General features: G+C 41.3%; 2 protein-coding genes across 8 annotated transcripts; both read right to left on the bottom strand.

Moving 5' to 3' along the window:
* Positions 1-1,079: 1,079 nt before the first annotated feature.
* LOC117833093 (disease resistance protein RGA5) lies at positions 1,080-8,284 on the bottom strand. 7 transcript variants are annotated; one of them, XM_034712477.2, is made up of 9 exons: positions 7,204-8,283; positions 4,847-6,836; positions 4,464-4,601; positions 4,162-4,266; positions 3,952-4,035; positions 2,713-2,820; positions 1,566-1,631; positions 1,393-1,494; positions 1,080-1,312 (listed from the first exon to the last, which is right to left on the bottom strand). In XM_034712477.2, the coding sequence occupies exons 1-9, from the start codon at positions 7,446-7,448 to the stop codon at positions 1,223-1,225; spliced, it is 2,928 nt and encodes a 975-aa protein (XP_034568368.1). In that variant the 5' UTR covers positions 7,449-8,283; the 3' UTR covers positions 1,080-1,222. The 7 variants fall into 7 exon arrangements, 3 of the variants coding, with proteins under 3 accessions (XP_034568368.1, XP_034568369.1, XP_034568371.1); XM_034712478.2 differs by lacking the exon at positions 2,713-2,820 and having other exon boundaries at positions 7,204-8,284; XR_004635345.2 differs by lacking the exon at positions 1,080-1,312 and having other exon boundaries at positions 1,410-1,494; positions 1,566-2,596; positions 3,912-4,035; positions 7,204-8,284.
* Positions 7,509-8,076, bottom strand: LOC140220334 (putative disease resistance protein At1g50180). The gene is made up of 2 exons (XM_072290355.1): positions 7,572-8,076; positions 7,509-7,525 (listed from the first exon to the last, which is right to left on the bottom strand). The coding sequence occupies exons 1-2, from the start codon at positions 8,074-8,076 to the stop codon at positions 7,509-7,511; spliced, it is 522 nt and encodes a 173-aa protein (XP_072146456.1).
* Positions 8,285-18,254: the final 9,970 nt, after the last annotated feature.

The raw sequence follows: 18,254 nt of genomic DNA, 5'->3' as shown, positions 1-18,254 counted from the left end.
CCCTGTGTAAAAGTTTGAAATAATTTTGAAATCATTTGCACCTATTTAAATCATTTCGGAACTTTTTTGAAATCATTGCGCTAGCAGTAGCAACGCCGCCCGCCAGCACAGTGACGTAGTGCTGGTGGGTGTCTTTAGCATCCGACAGCGCAATGCTTTCAAAGGATTTCAAAAATGATTTAATAATGTGGCAGATAATTTCAAAATTGTTTCAAACCTTTACACATGTACGTAAAACTTGTCTAGTAAATTTAAAAAATAGTATTTCATAGATAGCACAAAGCATTATGAGTAGTTAGTTCACTCATCACTATATTGGTTCAAACACCTCAAGAGTTAGTTTCAACCTATAGTGACCAGAGAACTAACTACTCATCATGATTCGTGTTATCTTTGAAATAATATTTTTTGAATTCACTAAATAACATTTATGTTCATGTCTAAAAGTTTGAAACAATTTTGAAATCATTTGCCAAGTATTTAAACAACTTCAAATTTTTTTTGCAAGCAACAGATCATCTGCAGCTTTAACAGATGCCTCCATGGGATCAACCGGTGCTGAAGTATTTCAGGCCAAAACTTTCTGGAAAGGATCAAAGTAAATATGCTTGTCCGACGTTCTTATTGGCCAAGCATGGGAACATCCCGTGCTGTAGAGATTTCTTAACCTTTGAATCCTGCCCCTAAGTATTCGTCTGACGCTACTAGAAATATGGCCATGGGAACATCTGATGGTCCGTTTTAACAGAATTGCTTTGCAAGTGTACCAATTCCTCCTATACTTGATCCGACGCTATTCTGGGTTCCATGGGGACATCCGATGGTATGTTATCCTGGATTTCTTCGGTTCTTTGCTTATGGTTGCTTCCTTAGGACCTAGAATACCTTCAATGCATGTTCTAAACACTTTTTCAGACATAGAATCACGAAAATCATAACCAAAATGGCTTATCAAGGCCATATTTGTGACAATATGTCTTCTCTCTTCCCTTTAGTTCACATGCATACACATTCCACATACCACATTCAACATACATTTCACATACACATTCCACATACCACATTCCACATTGCAGAAATTAAACATGAGTACAACTAGTATTTCATAATACTAAATTACTCGATCAACATGAGTACACAAAAGATTGTTCTTCCATCAGACGTGTGTGAAACAAGATCCACACTCTTGTTACCATGTCCAACTAGCTAGTATTTCATAATACTAAGACCTATCTAGATCGACATGACATAAATGGCCAGCCTTCATCTTGCGCCTGATCGCAATACGAAGCTCCTCGGCCTTCAGTTCAATCTGACATTTCACAATTAAAGGGGTTAATTAGCATGTGAAAATCAAAAGCAATGGCCTAACTGAAAGGGAAGGATCCTCACCTCAGGAATACTTAGCTCCGGTGCATCTTCGTCATCGTGGTCGTCATCAGTATAGCTGATCTTTACTAACATCTTGTAAAACACCACATTACGCTCTTTTACCTGATCCATCATCACAAGCATAAAATGATCAGCACCCAAAAAACCCAAATTTGTGTACAGAAGGTACTCACCTCGCAGACTTCGCTGCCGGCGGCCTGGGGAGTCTCCGCCGGCGCCGCAATATGCTGATCCATCATCTGAAGCAAAAAATGATCACAATATATAGAATCACAATTTAGAAAGAAAAGCAAAATAGGAGCATGAGCAAAGGGGTCAGTTAGAATCACAATCACATTACCTAACATTTACAGATCACAATTAATAAACATCTAACATCTCACATTATCAAGATTCGCATTACCTAACAATTTAGAATCAAAATTTAGAATCACATTTAGGTGACCTGTGCTGGCGGTGGGCTTATGTCGCCCGCCAACACAGTGAGATAACTGCACTCCAAATCAAAATGAGACTCAACACATTGATTTGTTATGGTTTTGGCTACTCCCTTCGAATGCCGACACTAAAACTGCCTTGCCAATAGATTACCCAACCAGCGCTCCAATAATGGGACAATACCATGAAAGAAGAAGAGCCACACTTCCCACACTGGAGCCCAAAACCCACGGCCAGGTCCTTTTCCAATAGGGCCATTCTTGAAATGGTAATATATCAAGGGCTTCAGATCCTTGCACATCCTAATCCGCCTCATCAATCGGTACTTGTACCTATACATACCAGTTAGCTGGCCAACATGAGAGAATTTGTATTACTGGCGGTGGGCTTATGTAGCCCGCTAGCACAGTGAACCACTGTGCTCGCGGGTAGTTATGTCAACCGCCAGCACAGCTGGGGTGACCTGTGCTGGCGGTGGGCTTGTGTCGCCCGCCAGCACATTGGATCTCTTTGCTGGCGGGTGGTTATGTCATCCGCCAGCAGAGATGGGGTGACCTGTGTTGGCGGGTGTCTTATGTCGCCCACCCGATCATTCTATGTGCTGGTGGGTGCCAATCGCACCCGCCAGCACGCTAATTTCCTGGTGCCACTAAATCGATTCTGGCATAGTGTCAGCCACTGCTGGTTCCCCTTTTTCATCAGCCAGTGTAACGGCAGGGACGACCTCCCCAAGCTGGCATAACTTGCCCGTCCCTGCACGCTCCAGCTGAAGTTTTACCGAGAAATAAATAAATAATAGGAAGAAAAACCAATACTCTGGTACTTCAAATTGAGCACCACAATAAAATGTTTAGGGCATCAATGCAGATGTATTAGAAGTACCGTCGGCAAGCACAGCTCAGCTTTCAGTCTCTCCCAGGGTAAGGCCAATCGACGAATTTCAACAGTGAACGAATCAAGCATGTTTTGCATAGCCGCAATGTTCTCCTTCTGCAGGCAGGAGCATAAAACTTAAAGTGTGCAAATGAGACTCAAACTCGGGTGTGTTGCCTGTATGAAGTTTGAAGTGCAATGACAAATATAATTCAAATAGTATAAGGCTAAATAACTATAAATATATATTAGGAATGAAAAACAACAAAAAGATCAAATAAAGTAAAAAACTAAATGGGTAAAAAAAAATGTTCGTGGGTCAAACATAAACATAGTAATACAGTTAGACTATACACTTTGTAGTAGTCCTGAAAGAAGGAAGGATGGTCTGTACATAATTATGTTTCCAAAAAAGGAACATCTAATTCGGAGTTCGTATGTAAAAGTATACTAAACGCTAAGCGAAGTAGGGTTTTAGCCCAAATAAAATCCCACCAACTCTTTACTATGGAAGAGATCCAAAGGTCACCCTTCACCACATGGTATGTACAGCTCAAGCTGCCCAAATGTCCATGGAAACCCTAACACATTTCTTTCCCTCCCCCCCTTCCCATAAGCTCCATGGTGGCGGCCAACTCATTAGCTTCTCCTCCATGCATGGCGGCCAACTAAAGGGGTCCTCGGGACACGCTCCACGCAGTATCCGTTGGAACCGGTACTAATGCTAGAATTAGTACCGGTTCCAAATGTGACCGGTACAAACACCAGGGATGAGAGGTCATATTTCTAGTAGTGCTTCTATAGGGGCAGTACTCTCCACAGCTTTCACCTAGAAATGCTGATTTCAAGGGATGGATGATGTTTAGGCCGGTAACTTGAAATGAGAGCTATTTCCAGGGCTGGTTGATCCTATGGTTTGTGCCTGAAAACCCATTTTTAGCTGTGGACTGGTTGTTAAAGTGCGGCTCCATCATTAATTTGTTGGGCCAGGGAACTCCTCTTCCACCAAAAAAAGAAAAATCAGACGCACCTCCAAATATTTTTTGTAGTAGTGGAGCAGGCATAGTAGTGTAAATCACAAATTCAAGAATTCAAGTTGATATTATATATATATATATATATATATATATATATATATATATCCACAGTTGTAGTCTTTTTTAAAAAAAACACTGCAGATTATCATACTGGCTAGTAGTTCCACGTACTTATAGTAGCAGTGGGAGAAAGGCATGAGCGTAAAGTTACCACTCTATGGACGTCACGATCTGGTTGAAACGAGAGAAGGTTGTTGTGGATTTTTGCTTTATATTGATCCCAGAATCGATCTCTCTGCAGCAAAGACGAGGGCGAAAACGACTATGGTGAATGAAAAGGTGAACGGCAAAGAGTCCGCAGAAGGTACTCGTAAACGTACGTATGGTAATGGGAGCTACCCACGAGCAGTGCAAAAATTACCTGTTGACGGTAGTCACGATATTTACCGTCTTTGCTGCTCCACAAAATCTGTCCATAAATCTCAGTCTCAAATCCGTCAAAAGATTGGTCCTGGAAAGCTTGCAACTGCAGCAAGGCGCCGACAAACAGTAGCAGAGTAAATAACAAACTGAGAGGCTAGAAGGTATAATTCCAGATATACACTAAAATACATCAAAGGTTAGGCCGTACTGTATGTACACATATAATGAAACTAGAGCGGGGCAGCACTGGACATAATTGGAAACCACTAGTCATTAGTTAACCGGATTGAGTGGGGTTACCTTTTCCTTCATCTTGTTGCTATTTGGATGCAGCACTGCCATCGAATCATCATAGTATACGAGCTTGTCTGCTACCTCAGTAAGCAGCCGAGTGTGAAGGTTCACATGTTTGATTAGTTGTATTCCCAATTCTAGCTCCTGATGTTGCAAGGCAGAAACTGGTCATTAAGATCATTGCTACAACTGTATAGTACAGCTTATGCACACGCCCACCCCTAAAACTACTACTCCCTCCGTTCCAAATTGCTATATACACCTAGAGATACAGCGTATGTCTAGATGCATAATAATATATGTGAACCTAGATAGAAAAACTAAAACAACTTATAATTTTGAATGGAAGGAGTAGTTAGTACATTAATTCATGCAGAGAAGGTCCGTACCTTTATCTTCCATCGATCTAGCAGCCCTGAATCTGTTGTCGCCATTCCATCTTCACCATATCTCATCACTGAAAGCGTTGGCCAGTTGGGATGGATGTCGACTACGTGATTCACCGCAGCCTCCATTTCCTCCACCTCCGCGGGAAAGCAATTCGAGCAGACTATAATAGCCGTGACTTGCTGAAGCGAGTAGATGTTCCCCAACCCAAGGTTGAGGACATGGTTCCCAACATTCATCACGTCATACGCGTTGATCCACAGCTTGATGGCTTCAAGCCTTGGCATAGCTCCTGCTGCAAATTTTATATTGGCACTACTGGTTAAAGTTGCCAAATTCTGGAACCCGTCGCCTCCTCTGATAACAATGCTATCAACACCATCTGGAACCGGGCCTGATATGCTCAAATCATAGAGCTGTTGAAACCTCCCGAGGATTTCCATATCCTGCTGTTCCAATACATTCACACATAGGCACAGTTTGTTCAGCTTGGGAAGATCCTGAGCATTAATGCACGCCGGCAGCCTTGGGAAAATCAGTGCTCTTAATTCCAAGACACTGACATTCTTGCAATTGAGGACGAGATTGGGTTGCATAGCATCTTCACTCAACCTAATGACTCCCATCATTGACACCGCCACGACGACTATAATTTCGGCCCCTTCTAGCTTGCTCAAAGACACCAGCAAATCTCTCGCTTCTCCTTCATCCTGCAGATTTATCTTAGCCTTCAGCACCCTGATATGTCGCAGCTTGCCCAACTCCTCCACAAAGCACTTCCCCTTAGCACCAGGGTACATCTGCAGCTCTACTAGGGACGTCAGCTTGCCGATCCATTCCGGCACTCTCGTTTTCTCATCACCACGCAGGCACATCAATTGTGTACGCTGCTCTAGACTCTTGGGTAGTTCTTCAATACCAGTTTCATGCAGCATCAGTGTCTGCAGAAACTTTAGATACCCTACTTCTTCAGGGAGCTTGCTGGTTCGGGTACCTGTTAGCCCAAGGTACCTCAGATGACCTAGCTTCCCAATAAGATTAAGATAACCTTCCTCTACCCCACAATATTCTAGAGCTAGCACACGCAGAAGTTCAAAACCAGAAACAGGGGGCACCTTGTTTGTATACATGGCATTAAATGACCTCACTACTGACATGTCCATGTGATCAACTTCAACAATGCCATCCTCCGTGTCCGATATATTTTGCAAGGCTAGTCGACGAACCTTGCATTCTGCTGGAAGTGAAAGTAACCGTTGCTCACTATCCACTACAGAAACAAAGTTTTCTTCCTTTGACAAATTACGGATGAGACGAAGAACAAAGTCATGGACATGACAACCACCTAAAATGCCTGATCCGTCCTTCGATGGCTGGATCAGGCCTCTGTTTATGAGCTGACGGAAGTAGCTATCTCCGACCTCAAAGAGCCCTTTCCCTTCTTCATTGCGGACAAGACCTTCGGCGATCCACCTCCATATTAACATGTTTTTATCCACATACTCATCTTCCGGAAATACACTTAGATATAACATGCAAGTTCTTAGATAGCAAGGTAGGTGATAGTAGCTAAAAGATAATATCTTCATCGCGTTGTCGACTTTTTGGTTTTTGTCAGGCTCGGAACCAATTGAGTTCAAAAAAATTGATTCGTACACATTAGACCACTCATGCCTTTGTTTTGGTGGGGCTAACAAACTGGCTATTGAAGTAATAGCTAATGGTACACCGTGGCATTTATGTATAATTTTCTCAGCCACTTTATCATTCTCTAGTTCGTCTTCCCTGCCAAATATTATTTTTGATAGTAGCTTTCTGGAGCAATCATCAGAAAGTTGTTGTATTTCATACGGTTCCCCAATTGTTTCGGCAACATCAGACATACGAGTAGTTGCAATTATTCTACTTCCGCAATTACTTTCCACAAAAGCAGGCTTCATTATTACTTCCCATGTATTTGTATCCCAAATATCATCTATGACAATCAAATACCTATGCATAGACAATGCAAGAGCCAAGAATCAGTAAAAAAAAAAACTCGAGAGCATTAGTGTAGACGACAAGCATGCATGCCTACACTATTTCTAGTTGGACGCGTTAGTCCTCTTCGGCAACACTAGAAAAACTAGAGATCTTACAACTGCCATTACAAGGTAAAACATATGAGCATCAGTTTTGTAGATTGAAAACAAAAACTTCCTACAATTACTAATTAGACGTGTCATATTAATCCACACAAGATGCACTAGACCCATATGTCTTTTCAATACTTATGTCTAAAACTACTAGGGGTAAACATCCTAGTTTAAAAAATCTGAAAAAAATAAATTAAAATATAGTGCCAGCAATCAACAGGTACCTTTTTCCTGTGAGGAATTCACGGAGTTGTTTTATGAGCTGCCTTGCATCGAAAACCGTCAGCGATGGTGTACCTTTTCTTATCCCAATGAACGATAGCTTTCGTATCATGATCAATGGTTTCTTCTTTTGCCGCCTCGTTGACAATGAGTTCAATGAGTATGTCCCTAAGGACTTTCTTTTCATCAGGATTCTGGCCCACTTTAACAGAAGCCCAGCAATCAAATTGCAGATTAACCTTGTCATACGCTGCTTTGGCAAGAGTGGTCTTTCCCAATCCTCCAGATCCGAAAATGGCGATTATCTTCATCTTCTTGCCTGACCTGTCATCCAGCATCTCAATGACCGCATCCCTTGGCTCATCGATACCAACGAGATCTGAAGCTTCTATGTACAAATCCGAGATCCGAGGGTCATCTGCGGCAGCAGGTATGGCCACCGCAAGATGGTCAACACGGCACCTGCCATGCCGCTCATCCATTTCTTTGAGATCTTTAATGAAGCCCACGATCGTGGTACCAATCTCATGGCGAGCCACGACCTTGCCCAAGCAAAACAGCTCGGCCATCTTGCTCAAGAGTTGTCGTCGTTGTCGTCGAACCCTGCCAGGGACGGCAGGCTTAGGGCCGCCGTCGACACGGACTAGGAAGGTGTCTAGGATGTCCTCCATGTCATACGACGCCTCCCGGAAGTCGCGCGCCCAGAGCTTGGATCGGGCGTCCAGCTTTTCCGGCGGCACACGGGCCACCATGGAGAGGGCGGCGTGCATGCTCTCGAGCTCTTTGGAGAGGGACTTGACATTGTCCTGCACGCCGATCTGCAGCTTGTACTCCTCATTGAGCAGCTGCAGAACCATGGCGGGGAGAGCGCCCATCGCCCCCGTCACGAGATCCATCGATCTCCTTGCAGTGAAGCTCTCAAGCTTTTAGCTATCTCCTTCCATATTTGGTTGCTGCGTGTGGCATGGTGTGTGGTGGGTGGGTGTATGGTCGGAAGTCGTAGCTGATCTACTAGTAAGTAGCAGGCTTATTATGAAGAGTCAGTCGTCACCTGCTAATAATTGCTTCACACTCTGTCCCTCCAAGACTCTCAAAGGTCGTCTTGGGCCACATGATCGCTCATGCACGAAATGATAAATAGATTCCCTGATAAAAAAAAACAACGACTATAAACGTTGATGACGAGCTAGTCTTTGAAGTCAGGAAGAGTAATGACTACATAAAAAGACTAAGTCTCCCTAGTTTTAGTCCTTTTAACAAGTGAAAGGACACAACTCCTTGTTTAATTTATTTCCTTGCGTGACTTGGAATCAGGAGATTCTCTTCTAAGTTCCTCATAGTAACTCTATAGTTTCATTATTTATCTGTAGAAAAACTAATACTATGAGTTATATACCAGCAATAACTTTTACTACCTCCATATCGAAATATTTGTCGTTGTTGACTTTTCCTCATAACGTTTGACCATTCGTCTTATTAAAAAAATTATGCAAGTATCTTTCATTTTGTTTGTGATTTACTTTACCATCAAAAGTATTATAAGCTTGACTTATCTTTTTATGTATTTGTAATAAATTTTTTAATAAGATCAATGGTCAAACATCTTGAGGAAAAGTCAAAAGCGACAAATATTTTGATAGAGAGGGAGTACAATTTTAGTAGCATTGTCGGTAATCCTAAAATTTAGCTTATGAGCATAGACAAATGGAATATTACAAGTTGCATAGCAATAATAACCCGTGCAATGATAGTAGAGTTGTCTCGTAGTCCTAAAATTTAACTAAGGCCACTCTCAATGGGAGTTTCCACTACTGGACGATCGACCTTTAATACCGCTTAGTAACCTCCCTTTAGTACCAGGCGGGTGCCCGGTACCGCTACTTTGGTAATAAATGCCACACCATTTAGTACCGATCAGCCCAATCGGTACTAAATGCGCCATTTAGTGAAATAAACTGGTACTAAACTGCGAGCTACATCACGCTGTTACACAATGCACTTTAGTACCGATTGGTTTTACGAACAGGTACTAAATGTTATTCTTTTTTACCTTTTGTTTTGCCTTTTGTTTTATAATTCATATTCTTATCTGACAGAGCTTATAATCCAGGGATGGGGGCGGTGAGGATGGCGGCCGGGGACGGGGCATTTTATAGGGGCGAAAGCTTAGTACCAGGCAGAGCCATCAACAGGTACTAAATGGTCAATTTAGTACCGGGCAGAGCCCTAGACCGGTACTAAATTGCCCCATTTAGTACCGGTTCTCGCAAATGACTGGTACTAAATGGCATTTAGTACTGAGTGTGGCGTCCAACCGGTACTAAAGTTGCCAAAATGGCGGGAGATGAAAGTGTCAGCCTTTAGCTATTTCCTTTCCCGCGCACTCTATTTTCTTTTATTATTTCTATTTATTCCCTTTAAATCGTGGAAAATAGCATACCACCAAAAAATAGCACTCGATTTTCTTTTATTATTCCTTGAAATTGTGACACCCGATTTTAGGACAAATCGAGTGCATAGGATATGTGTGCTAGGATCCGTTCTCACACATATGTTGACGCATAAGCAAATAGATAAAATGACAGTGTTCAAAGCGTAAATAAAACAATAGATGACTTTATTACACTCTGGTAAACAGACTCGAAGGTCTTTAATCGTTTCACCGTTAACTTAACACGAATAAGCAGCAACAGTTTCTCCCACAGGCTTTTGACATGTGAACGCAAATCTAGAATTCCTTGTAGTCGTCGAAGTACTCCGCATCATCAAAATCTTCTAAGCAGCATTGGGCAAGGGTGAGTACACATATGGTTGGTACTCAGCAAGTGGGGAAAATGCAAGACTAACAGTGATAGGCTTTCAGTGGTTAGCACTTTTTTTTAGGTCACCACATTTTATTAGCAAGCTCCTATTTACTAGGTGTAAGTTTATACCAACCCAGTTAAACATAAATAACCAACATTATTCCAAAATAAAAGATTTATTCTCATCTTTAAGTTCAATTATCATGTGAGGGTCCAAGCCGCTCGTAACCGTGAGCACGGCTGATATATCAGTTTACACTCTACAGGAGTTGTACACTTTACCCACAGCTCGTGTTCCCCATGTCGCCCGAGTATGCAAATCCCTTAAACACTTCCTTTGGTGGGTGGCTGGGGTCCACTACGAAGCCTTTACAAAGACACATAGATAACCAGCAGCACACTAGAGTTTCGGTAGCGGTGTGGACCATAACCCTGCCTAATGAATCAGCACCTTAGCCAAGGCTACTACTCCAAGAGGATCGGGCTACCCCAACAACTTCCCCCTCCTTGCCCTTTCGGTAAGGCTACTAGACAACAACATGTCTAATTAATTGCTAAGATCAGAGCCATATGATGTTGTTGTTGTACTATTTTCTTTGATGGTTCTCCATGTTCCAATTAAAATAAATGATCTTCTAATTAACCAGGTATAACAACAAATAAAGTCATGATTAATATTCTAAAACATTATGATGTTACCATCCCAAAGTAAGCAGCTAAGCATTTCTACCCAACAAGATTTAAATCCGGTGTTCAAGGGTTGGGGAAAAAGACTAGGTAGGTCCTTTTTTTATGAAAGACTAGGTAAGTCCTTAATATGTATCCCATCAAATTATGCAATTCAGGAAATAGTAAAATGAATTAATATGCTATTACCGGGATGAAAAAAAATACGAAGGGGGAAGACACTTGCCTTCTTCGACAAACTGCGGAAACTCTTCTTCTAACTGTTGCTCCTGGCCTTCCTCAAACGGCACATTGTCTACACGGTCACACAAGCAAAACAAAAAATATAAAAAAAATATACCAAATAGTTTTGAAGACTTAAAACAAACTCCTGGAACAAATTTTCATGCAGAGACGATCGCGTGAACGTGAGAATCGCTGAAATCGGAGTTAAAACGAATAAGATATGAGTTAAACAAGGTTGTAGGGAGCTAGATGTAATTAACTTAAAAGATAAAGGACTAACAAAGAAAATTTCCGAGACATAGTAAACAGTGCTTGTGAATAGAACAAAAGTTAGTTTTAGAAATGTAAAGGTGCATGGCTCTTGTTAGATTTGAGATATCTAATTACTCAGGGGGTTATATGTAGATTTGCCAAGACAACGAATTTTGAAGAAATTACAGAGATCCCTAGGGGGCTGAATGAAAAAGGGGTCAACTTCTTCTTCCCTTCGCTGGGGCTCTAGCTGGCTAGCTTGCTGGTGCTTTGGCAGCCTAAGGCCTCTGGAGGGTGGCGCAAGAGGGGGAGGAGAATGAGAGGAGTTTGGGGAGGCGCTCACCGGTGGTGGCGGCGGACAGGGTTGGCAGAAACTGGCCCGGCGGCGGTGGCTCAAGGCGCAGGATGGCTCTAGTGGACTTTAGCAGCGGAAAAGAGGTGGGGGAGCTCCGGGTGGTGGTGGGGATGGTTTTATGGCCATGGAGGGAGTGGAGGCTGAGCTAGCGGGCGATGAAGGGGTGGTTGTGGCCATTTTTGGTGGTGGTGGTGAGGTGGCCGGTGGGGTGGCGGTTATCGATGGGAGGGAGGGGAAGCGAAGGGGCGGGTGCGGTGCGAGTGCGGGAGGCGGAGGGATGCGGGGAGAGCACGTGGTGCGGCACGCAGAGGGCGTGGGCCGGGGAGGAAGGCACCCCTAACAAGTGGGGTGGCCATGTCAATGGGGAGAGAGAGGGAGAGGGGAGGTGGGCCAGCCTACTGGCCATTGCGGGCGAAGGGGGCAAACGACTTGGGCCCGAAAGATGGGATGGGCTGAAAGAAAAGAGAAAAGGAGGGAGGGAAAAAGAAAAGGGTTTTGTTTTTTAAAAGATCACCAACAAAACAAAAGCAAACTAATTGAACTAACAAACACTTGTTGATTCTAAAATTATTTCAAATGTTGTTTAAATTATTAAAGGCTAGGATTTATTTAAAGAAAATTTATTAAGTTCTTAGAAACAAAATCTAGAACGACACGAGTTGCTTACATTATTTTTATGATGGAATTTTGGGTGTTACACAAATAAACATGAGTGACATGAAAATTACACCAATCAACATTCATATCATTCACTAGTTTAACAAAAAAATGCTTATATTCTAAAATAAGACAATAAAGATACATTAAATACTATAGACATTCCACCCCCGCTAATAAATTAAGAACCCTAAAAGCCATCTCTGTGGAGACAGTTGCTCCCAGCCAAGTTTATGGAGAACCACGCCCGCTCCTCCAATACCGGATAATAGTGTAAGCATATTCCTCCCATGTGCACACATTGTTCTTCAGTACTGGAGGAGCGAAGGTGGTAAATCCATTGCCAGTCCATCCACATCGTATTATGTGAAAAATGGACATAGAGCTTCATATTAGATAAAGAACTTGATCAATATTATGGGTCAAAGAAATAGAAATATTTTTAAATTATAGTGACATAAAAATTACAATAGTCAACCTCCATATCATTCACTAGTTCGACAAAAATAAAAATTCTAGAATGTTGGAACAAGACAACAAAGATACACTAAAGACTACAGATGTTCCACAGTGGACTTCACGGAGTCAAGAACCCTAAAATAATGGCACAACAGTTGATCTTTGAGTCCACATACTTTGGCTAAATATCATAAAGTAATATTGAAATAATTGTCCAAATATATTTTGAAGCAAGTGTCACATTATCATAATAGAATACAGTAGCACACAATAGCCCATCCAGGAAAAGGACTTGTTCACCGAGCATGGCCCATTTTGGCAAGCCAAAACCAACCAAAAGCCGATGGGTCAAGGTCAGTGAATAAATCTCTACCTGGATAGGCTATTGGGCCACCGTACTTCTAGTTATGAAAATGTGGCTCCAAAAGGTGTTTGGAAAACTATTTCAAGGTTCTTTTATGACAATCGGTTAGAATTTGTGGACACAAAGTTCTTCTGTTCTCTGGTACTGGAGGAGCGGAGGAGTGGAGGTGTTACATCCATTGCTAATCCATTTGTATCATATTCATATTATGTGAAAAATAGAGTAAATGTGTTTACAATATTTAGCCGGACCATTTGTAACATAAAACTTATTCTAAAAAACTCTCATTTCTCCTTACTCTAAAAAACTCTCCATTCTCCTACGTTCTAAAATATCAACAAGTACTTCATTTGTAACATAAAACTTATTTTAAAAAACTTTCCATTCTCCTCATTCTGAAAGATCAACAAGTACTTCATTTGTAACATAAATATTATTCAGAAAAAAATCTTCATTCTCTACACTCAAAAACTCTCCGTTCTCCTCATTCTAAAAAATCAACAAGTACTCCATTTTTAACAAAAAAAAACTCATTCTAAAAAACTCTCCATTCTCCTCATTCTAAAAGATCAACAAGTACTCCATTTGTAACATAAAACTTATTCTAAAAAAACTCTCCATTCTCCCCACTCTAAAAACTCTTCATTCTCCTCGTTTTAAAAGATCAACAAATACTCCGTTTGTAACATAAATCTCATTCTAAAAAAACTATCCATTCTCCTCACTCTAATAAAGCATCAAGTACTCCATTTGTAACATATAACTAGCTCATTAAAAAAACCTTTAATACTATGACCATGAGAGGAGGGAGGATGAAGTTGCTAACCGCTATAGTGAAGAAGCCAGTTGAGTAAAGAAAAACGAAGCCCGAGCAAATGGTTGAGCTTGCTCAGGGAGGAAGGAAGCAGCTCATTTTATAGAACAAATGGTTGTACTGGCTGGTAGCTTCAACCGATATTAAATGGTTACAATAAGTACCGGTTGAAGTCACCAGCCCATACTAAATGGCATTCTCACCATTTAGTACCGGCTGAAGCCACCAGCCGGTATAAATAGCTTCATGGGGAATCTAGCTGTCAACCACGCGGTCCAAGTGCTGCCATTTAGTACTGGCCAAGGTTCCAAACTCATACTAAAGAGGCTCCGGTTGCACTGTGCGTGAGGACCAGTACTAACACCGCACGTTAGTACCGGACAAAAATGCGTTCGGTACTAACATGTTGGATGAATGCTCAGTTTTCTAGTAGTGTTCATTCTCATTTAATGAGGTACCATGTCAGCATTTTTGATGATATGGCAAAGAGTTAATGAAGATAGAAGTGAAATGAGTTTCACAGGGATGAAACCTATATACTATTTCCAAAGTAACTTGTGCCTTGCATGTAGCCTAGAAAACAACAAAGAATGAAACAATGCATTGTATGAGGCTATTTCATCCATGAATTAAATATTCTTTTACTTATGTGGCATTTTGGAAACACAAATATGAAATCAAGCATTGAGAATGGCCTAATGAGGAGGTTGTTTTGCAAAACAACGACACTCTCAGATTGGCCAATCTAGTCCCTGAACTTTTGTTTTGTTCAAACTCATCCTTATACTCTCATGTGCCACTCCATACTGTCATTAGAATAATGCAAAATGGCCTTTTGCCCTTGGTTCTTCTTTTCCCTGCTCAATTTCCACCATCGTTGTTTGCGCTGGACATGGTCATGACACCACCATCTGATCGAGCAGATCTAGTTAGCTATCCTACCAAATACAAGACAAGAACTAATTGGCCCTATGGTCTCCTTGCTCGAGCATAGTGTACCAGTGCCTCCTTTTTTATTCGTTTCTAGCTAGCACCACCGAACAAGCAGAGCTGCCTGCTCATTTCTCTCTTCAATATGAGCTTCACAACAATACAGCTCCCCCTTCCCTTTCTCCGTGAAAGCAAGCAAAGAACAAATACAAAGCAAAAATGTGTAGCTCTCTTCTAAAATGACAGAAATGACTTTTGCAATAGTCTCATGCCATTGTGGATACCACATCAGTATAAGGATGAGTTGGACCCCAAAATGATAGTTGAGGGACTATATTGGCTGATCTAAAAGTTGTGGGATGAACTTGATCCACAGAGAAAAGTTGAGGGATCAAAATGTCTATTTTGCCTTTTGGACCGGAGTAGTATCACTAGTAGAGAACTGACTTTCCATGCGCCCCCTTTTGTCCTGGTTTAAAGTAGGCCCGGGACAAAAGGAGGTGCGCCACGGTAGGCTGGAACGGGGTGAAGCTTTACTCCTGGTTGGTATTTGCAACTAGGACTAAAACCCTCCCTTTTGTCCTATTTGTAACGGCTAGTTTCTGGGCACCGACAGGGCCCCCCTTTTATCCCGGTTGGAGCCTCCAACCAGGACAAAAGTGCCACCCTTTTGCCTCGGTTGGAATTACAACTGGGAGAAAAGGGTGGTGCTTTAGTCCGGTTGGTGGTACCAACTGGGAGTAAACTTCAACTAGGACAAAAGATCTTCCTTTTTATCCCGGTTGGAATTTTAAATTGGGATAAAAACTCATCCCCCATTAAAACCCAAGGCAGAGGCCTTTCTTTCTTCTCCAGGCCAAGCCAGTCCGTCACTCCACAAAGACACTTCACCTCCTGGCGCCGAAGCAAGCCTAGGGGAGGTGCTACCTGAATTTTTTTTACTTATTTTCGTGGGGATTTCGCTCATCCAAAGTATTGTGAAGGTTAGCTACTTCATCCTCCGTTCATTTATTTTTTGTTATACTTTATTTTATGCTTTAGAGAGGAAGAAAAATGAGTTTGCTTGTTAGAAAAAGGGAGAATGAAGAGGATTTGTATTTATGCATGTTTTTGAGCTAGAATGTGATGGATAGTTTGCTTGATGTGTAGAATGGAGATGGATAGTTTATTTGCTAGAATGTGAAGTAGAAAATGGAGAGTATTTCAATATTAATTATGAGAGGAAAAAATTAGTATGCCATATGTGTCATATATAGTATGTATCCTTGCAACATTTTAAGAATGATGCTACCCTTATTTAGACGGTTTATCTTGTCAAATTCAATATGGTTTTTGAAATCCGTACTTGTTGAATTTTCATATTGTGTTCATGTCGACAAGCATGTTCTCCACCGAGCGGCAACGGACGTCAAGGAGGAGCTTCGATTCTATGAGGAAGAGCGGCAACGGACATCGTGAAAGACCGTGTCCCCTTCCTCGTAGAATTAGAGCTCTTCCATGGTGACATACGGTGCCGCCTAGTAGAGAAATGCTCACCGAGATGATCATGTTCTACAAGTTCAACAAGTACGGATGATTATTTATTTAAACATGTTTTTGAGCTTGAATTTGATGGATATAACCTAGGAATATCATCTACAAATGTTACTATCCTCGAGGTGGCATGTCCTGCAGGAGTTCCCTTCCCTACTCCTAGTATCGTCATGCCAAAAGGCGATCGAAGCAACAGAGCACTTCCGAGCATAGTAATGTTATTTCCTTTTTCTATTTGGTTTTGTACTACACATGAATAATTCATAATTCTACTTACATATAATGTAGGTTATCAATAGTATTAGATGGCTTAAACGAGTTGTCGCAGAGCTAGGTGGTACCACTCCTAGAGTGTGAGCTGATGCAGTGGGTCCACTTAAAAGACTACACATCTCTCTTCAAATACCCATTCGAGGAGCACCACCAGGGCAGGCCAAGCCAATGGTTACAATTGACGCATCGGGTTCGGCATCACCAACTAAGACAAGTTATGAAATGACCGTTGTGGTGGCATGCCTGCTAGAGCTAAAGGATCATGGGTACTTTGTGCCAGACTACTCATATTTTAAAATAAAGGTGCTTGAGGAGGGAAGCAATAGTGTTATTACAACAGCTGAGAGGCTATGTCATCTAAATCGACATTACATGGTATGGATCTAATCATCCTTTTATCTTTAATTACGTTACATCTTTTATCTGTAATTATGTTACATCTTTTAAAGTTCATAATAATGTTATTCTCTTCTTTTAGGATCTCTATGATCAAATCTATGCGTCAATAAGCTTTGAAGCAATTCTGGAGCAAGTCGTCGAAAGGTTAGGATATAGACATAACGTTGGATTACCGACACACAATAGAGATTTCATACTCCAGACTAAGATCTCTTTCTACAAGGCATCTCAAGCGACGTACACACCATTGTTTGAGATTTATGGTTGTCCAAATTCATATCAGTCTGAAGCGCTAGAGAATGCACTAGTTCATGCTGTAACTTATATTGATGACGTTCTAGACTTTAAGATTGCAGATATGAATTATGCTCAATATCTTTATAAGCGATCCGCACTAAGCCTGTAGTATGCATGGATGTAACATTTGTCTTATTTATTTGAACTTCTCTCTAAGACAAGTAATGTTGTATGAAATTAACTTAAGTATTTATTTTTCTTATGTATTTGAATTATTATCAGAAGTGGTTCTCTCTAAGATCTGTAATGTAATCATAGTTACGTGTACGTAAATTTATTGTTTAATATTTGTGTTGTCTTATCCTTACAAAATTTGTGTTGTCTTATCCTTAAAAATTGTGTTGTCTTATCTTACAAAATTTATGTTAAAGTTTAGGACTTTGGCTGTTTGGATACTGTACTAAACTATATTTGGCAGGAAATGACAACATTACCCCCCATTTACTCCTCTTAAATTGCAGCGGAGGAAAGAGAAGAGGGCAATGGTGGAAAAAAGTGGAGAGGGGACCACTTTTAGCACTATTAGCACCCTTTAGCACCCCTTGGGTGTGCTAATGAAAAAGGTTGTGCTAAACTTTAGCACACCACTTTTAGCATATCTGTTTGGATACCCAAGTGCTAAAAGGGTGCTAAAAGTGGGGTGCTAAAGTTTAGCACTCCATATTCCAATGAAACCCATTTCACCTCTCTCTTCATTAATACACTGCCACATCACCAAAAATGCTGATATGGCAGTCTATTTAATGCCCATGAAACCTCAGAATGGCCTAAGAAGCATCGTCGCTACCTCCATTTATAATTATAACATCGGATTAAGTAGTGCAACTTGTTGGTCCAGTTGCTAGTTCCATTTTTAACTTGATAAAGAAGCAATTGAATTATTACTAATCAAAATCCATTAATAGCTTGATTGGCGCAGAGATAGAGGAAAGGTACAAACTAGCAAGATCCCCAATTCACGCAAACAAAATGTATACAAGGCGGGCAGCAAGTCAACCGAGGGT

The sequence above is a fragment of the Setaria viridis genome, chromosome 8, assembly GCF_005286985.2.
Source record: "Setaria viridis chromosome 8, Setaria_viridis_v4.0, whole genome shotgun sequence".
NCBI classification, from domain to species: Eukaryota; Viridiplantae; Streptophyta; class Magnoliopsida; order Poales; family Poaceae; genus Setaria; species Setaria viridis.
This window is presented reverse-complemented; position numbering and strand designations above follow the sequence as displayed.

Coding starts and splice junctions, on each gene's coding strand:
- LOC140220334 (XM_072290355.1), bottom strand. CDS start 8,076: ATGGGCGCTCTCCCCGCCATGGTTCTGCAGCTGCTCAATGAGGAGTAC.
- LOC117833093 (XM_034712477.2), bottom strand. CDS start 7,448: ATGACAAGGTTAATCTGCAATTTGATTGCTGGGCTTCTGTTAAAGTGG. Junction 4,267..4,463: donor GCAACAAGATGAAGGAAAAG/GTAACCCCACTC, acceptor GCCTTGCTGCAG/TTGCAAGCTTTCCAGGACCA. Junction 1,495..1,565: donor CCGGCAGCGAAGTCTGCGAG/GTGAGTACCTTC, acceptor ATGATGGATCAG/GTAAAAGAGCGTAATGTGGT.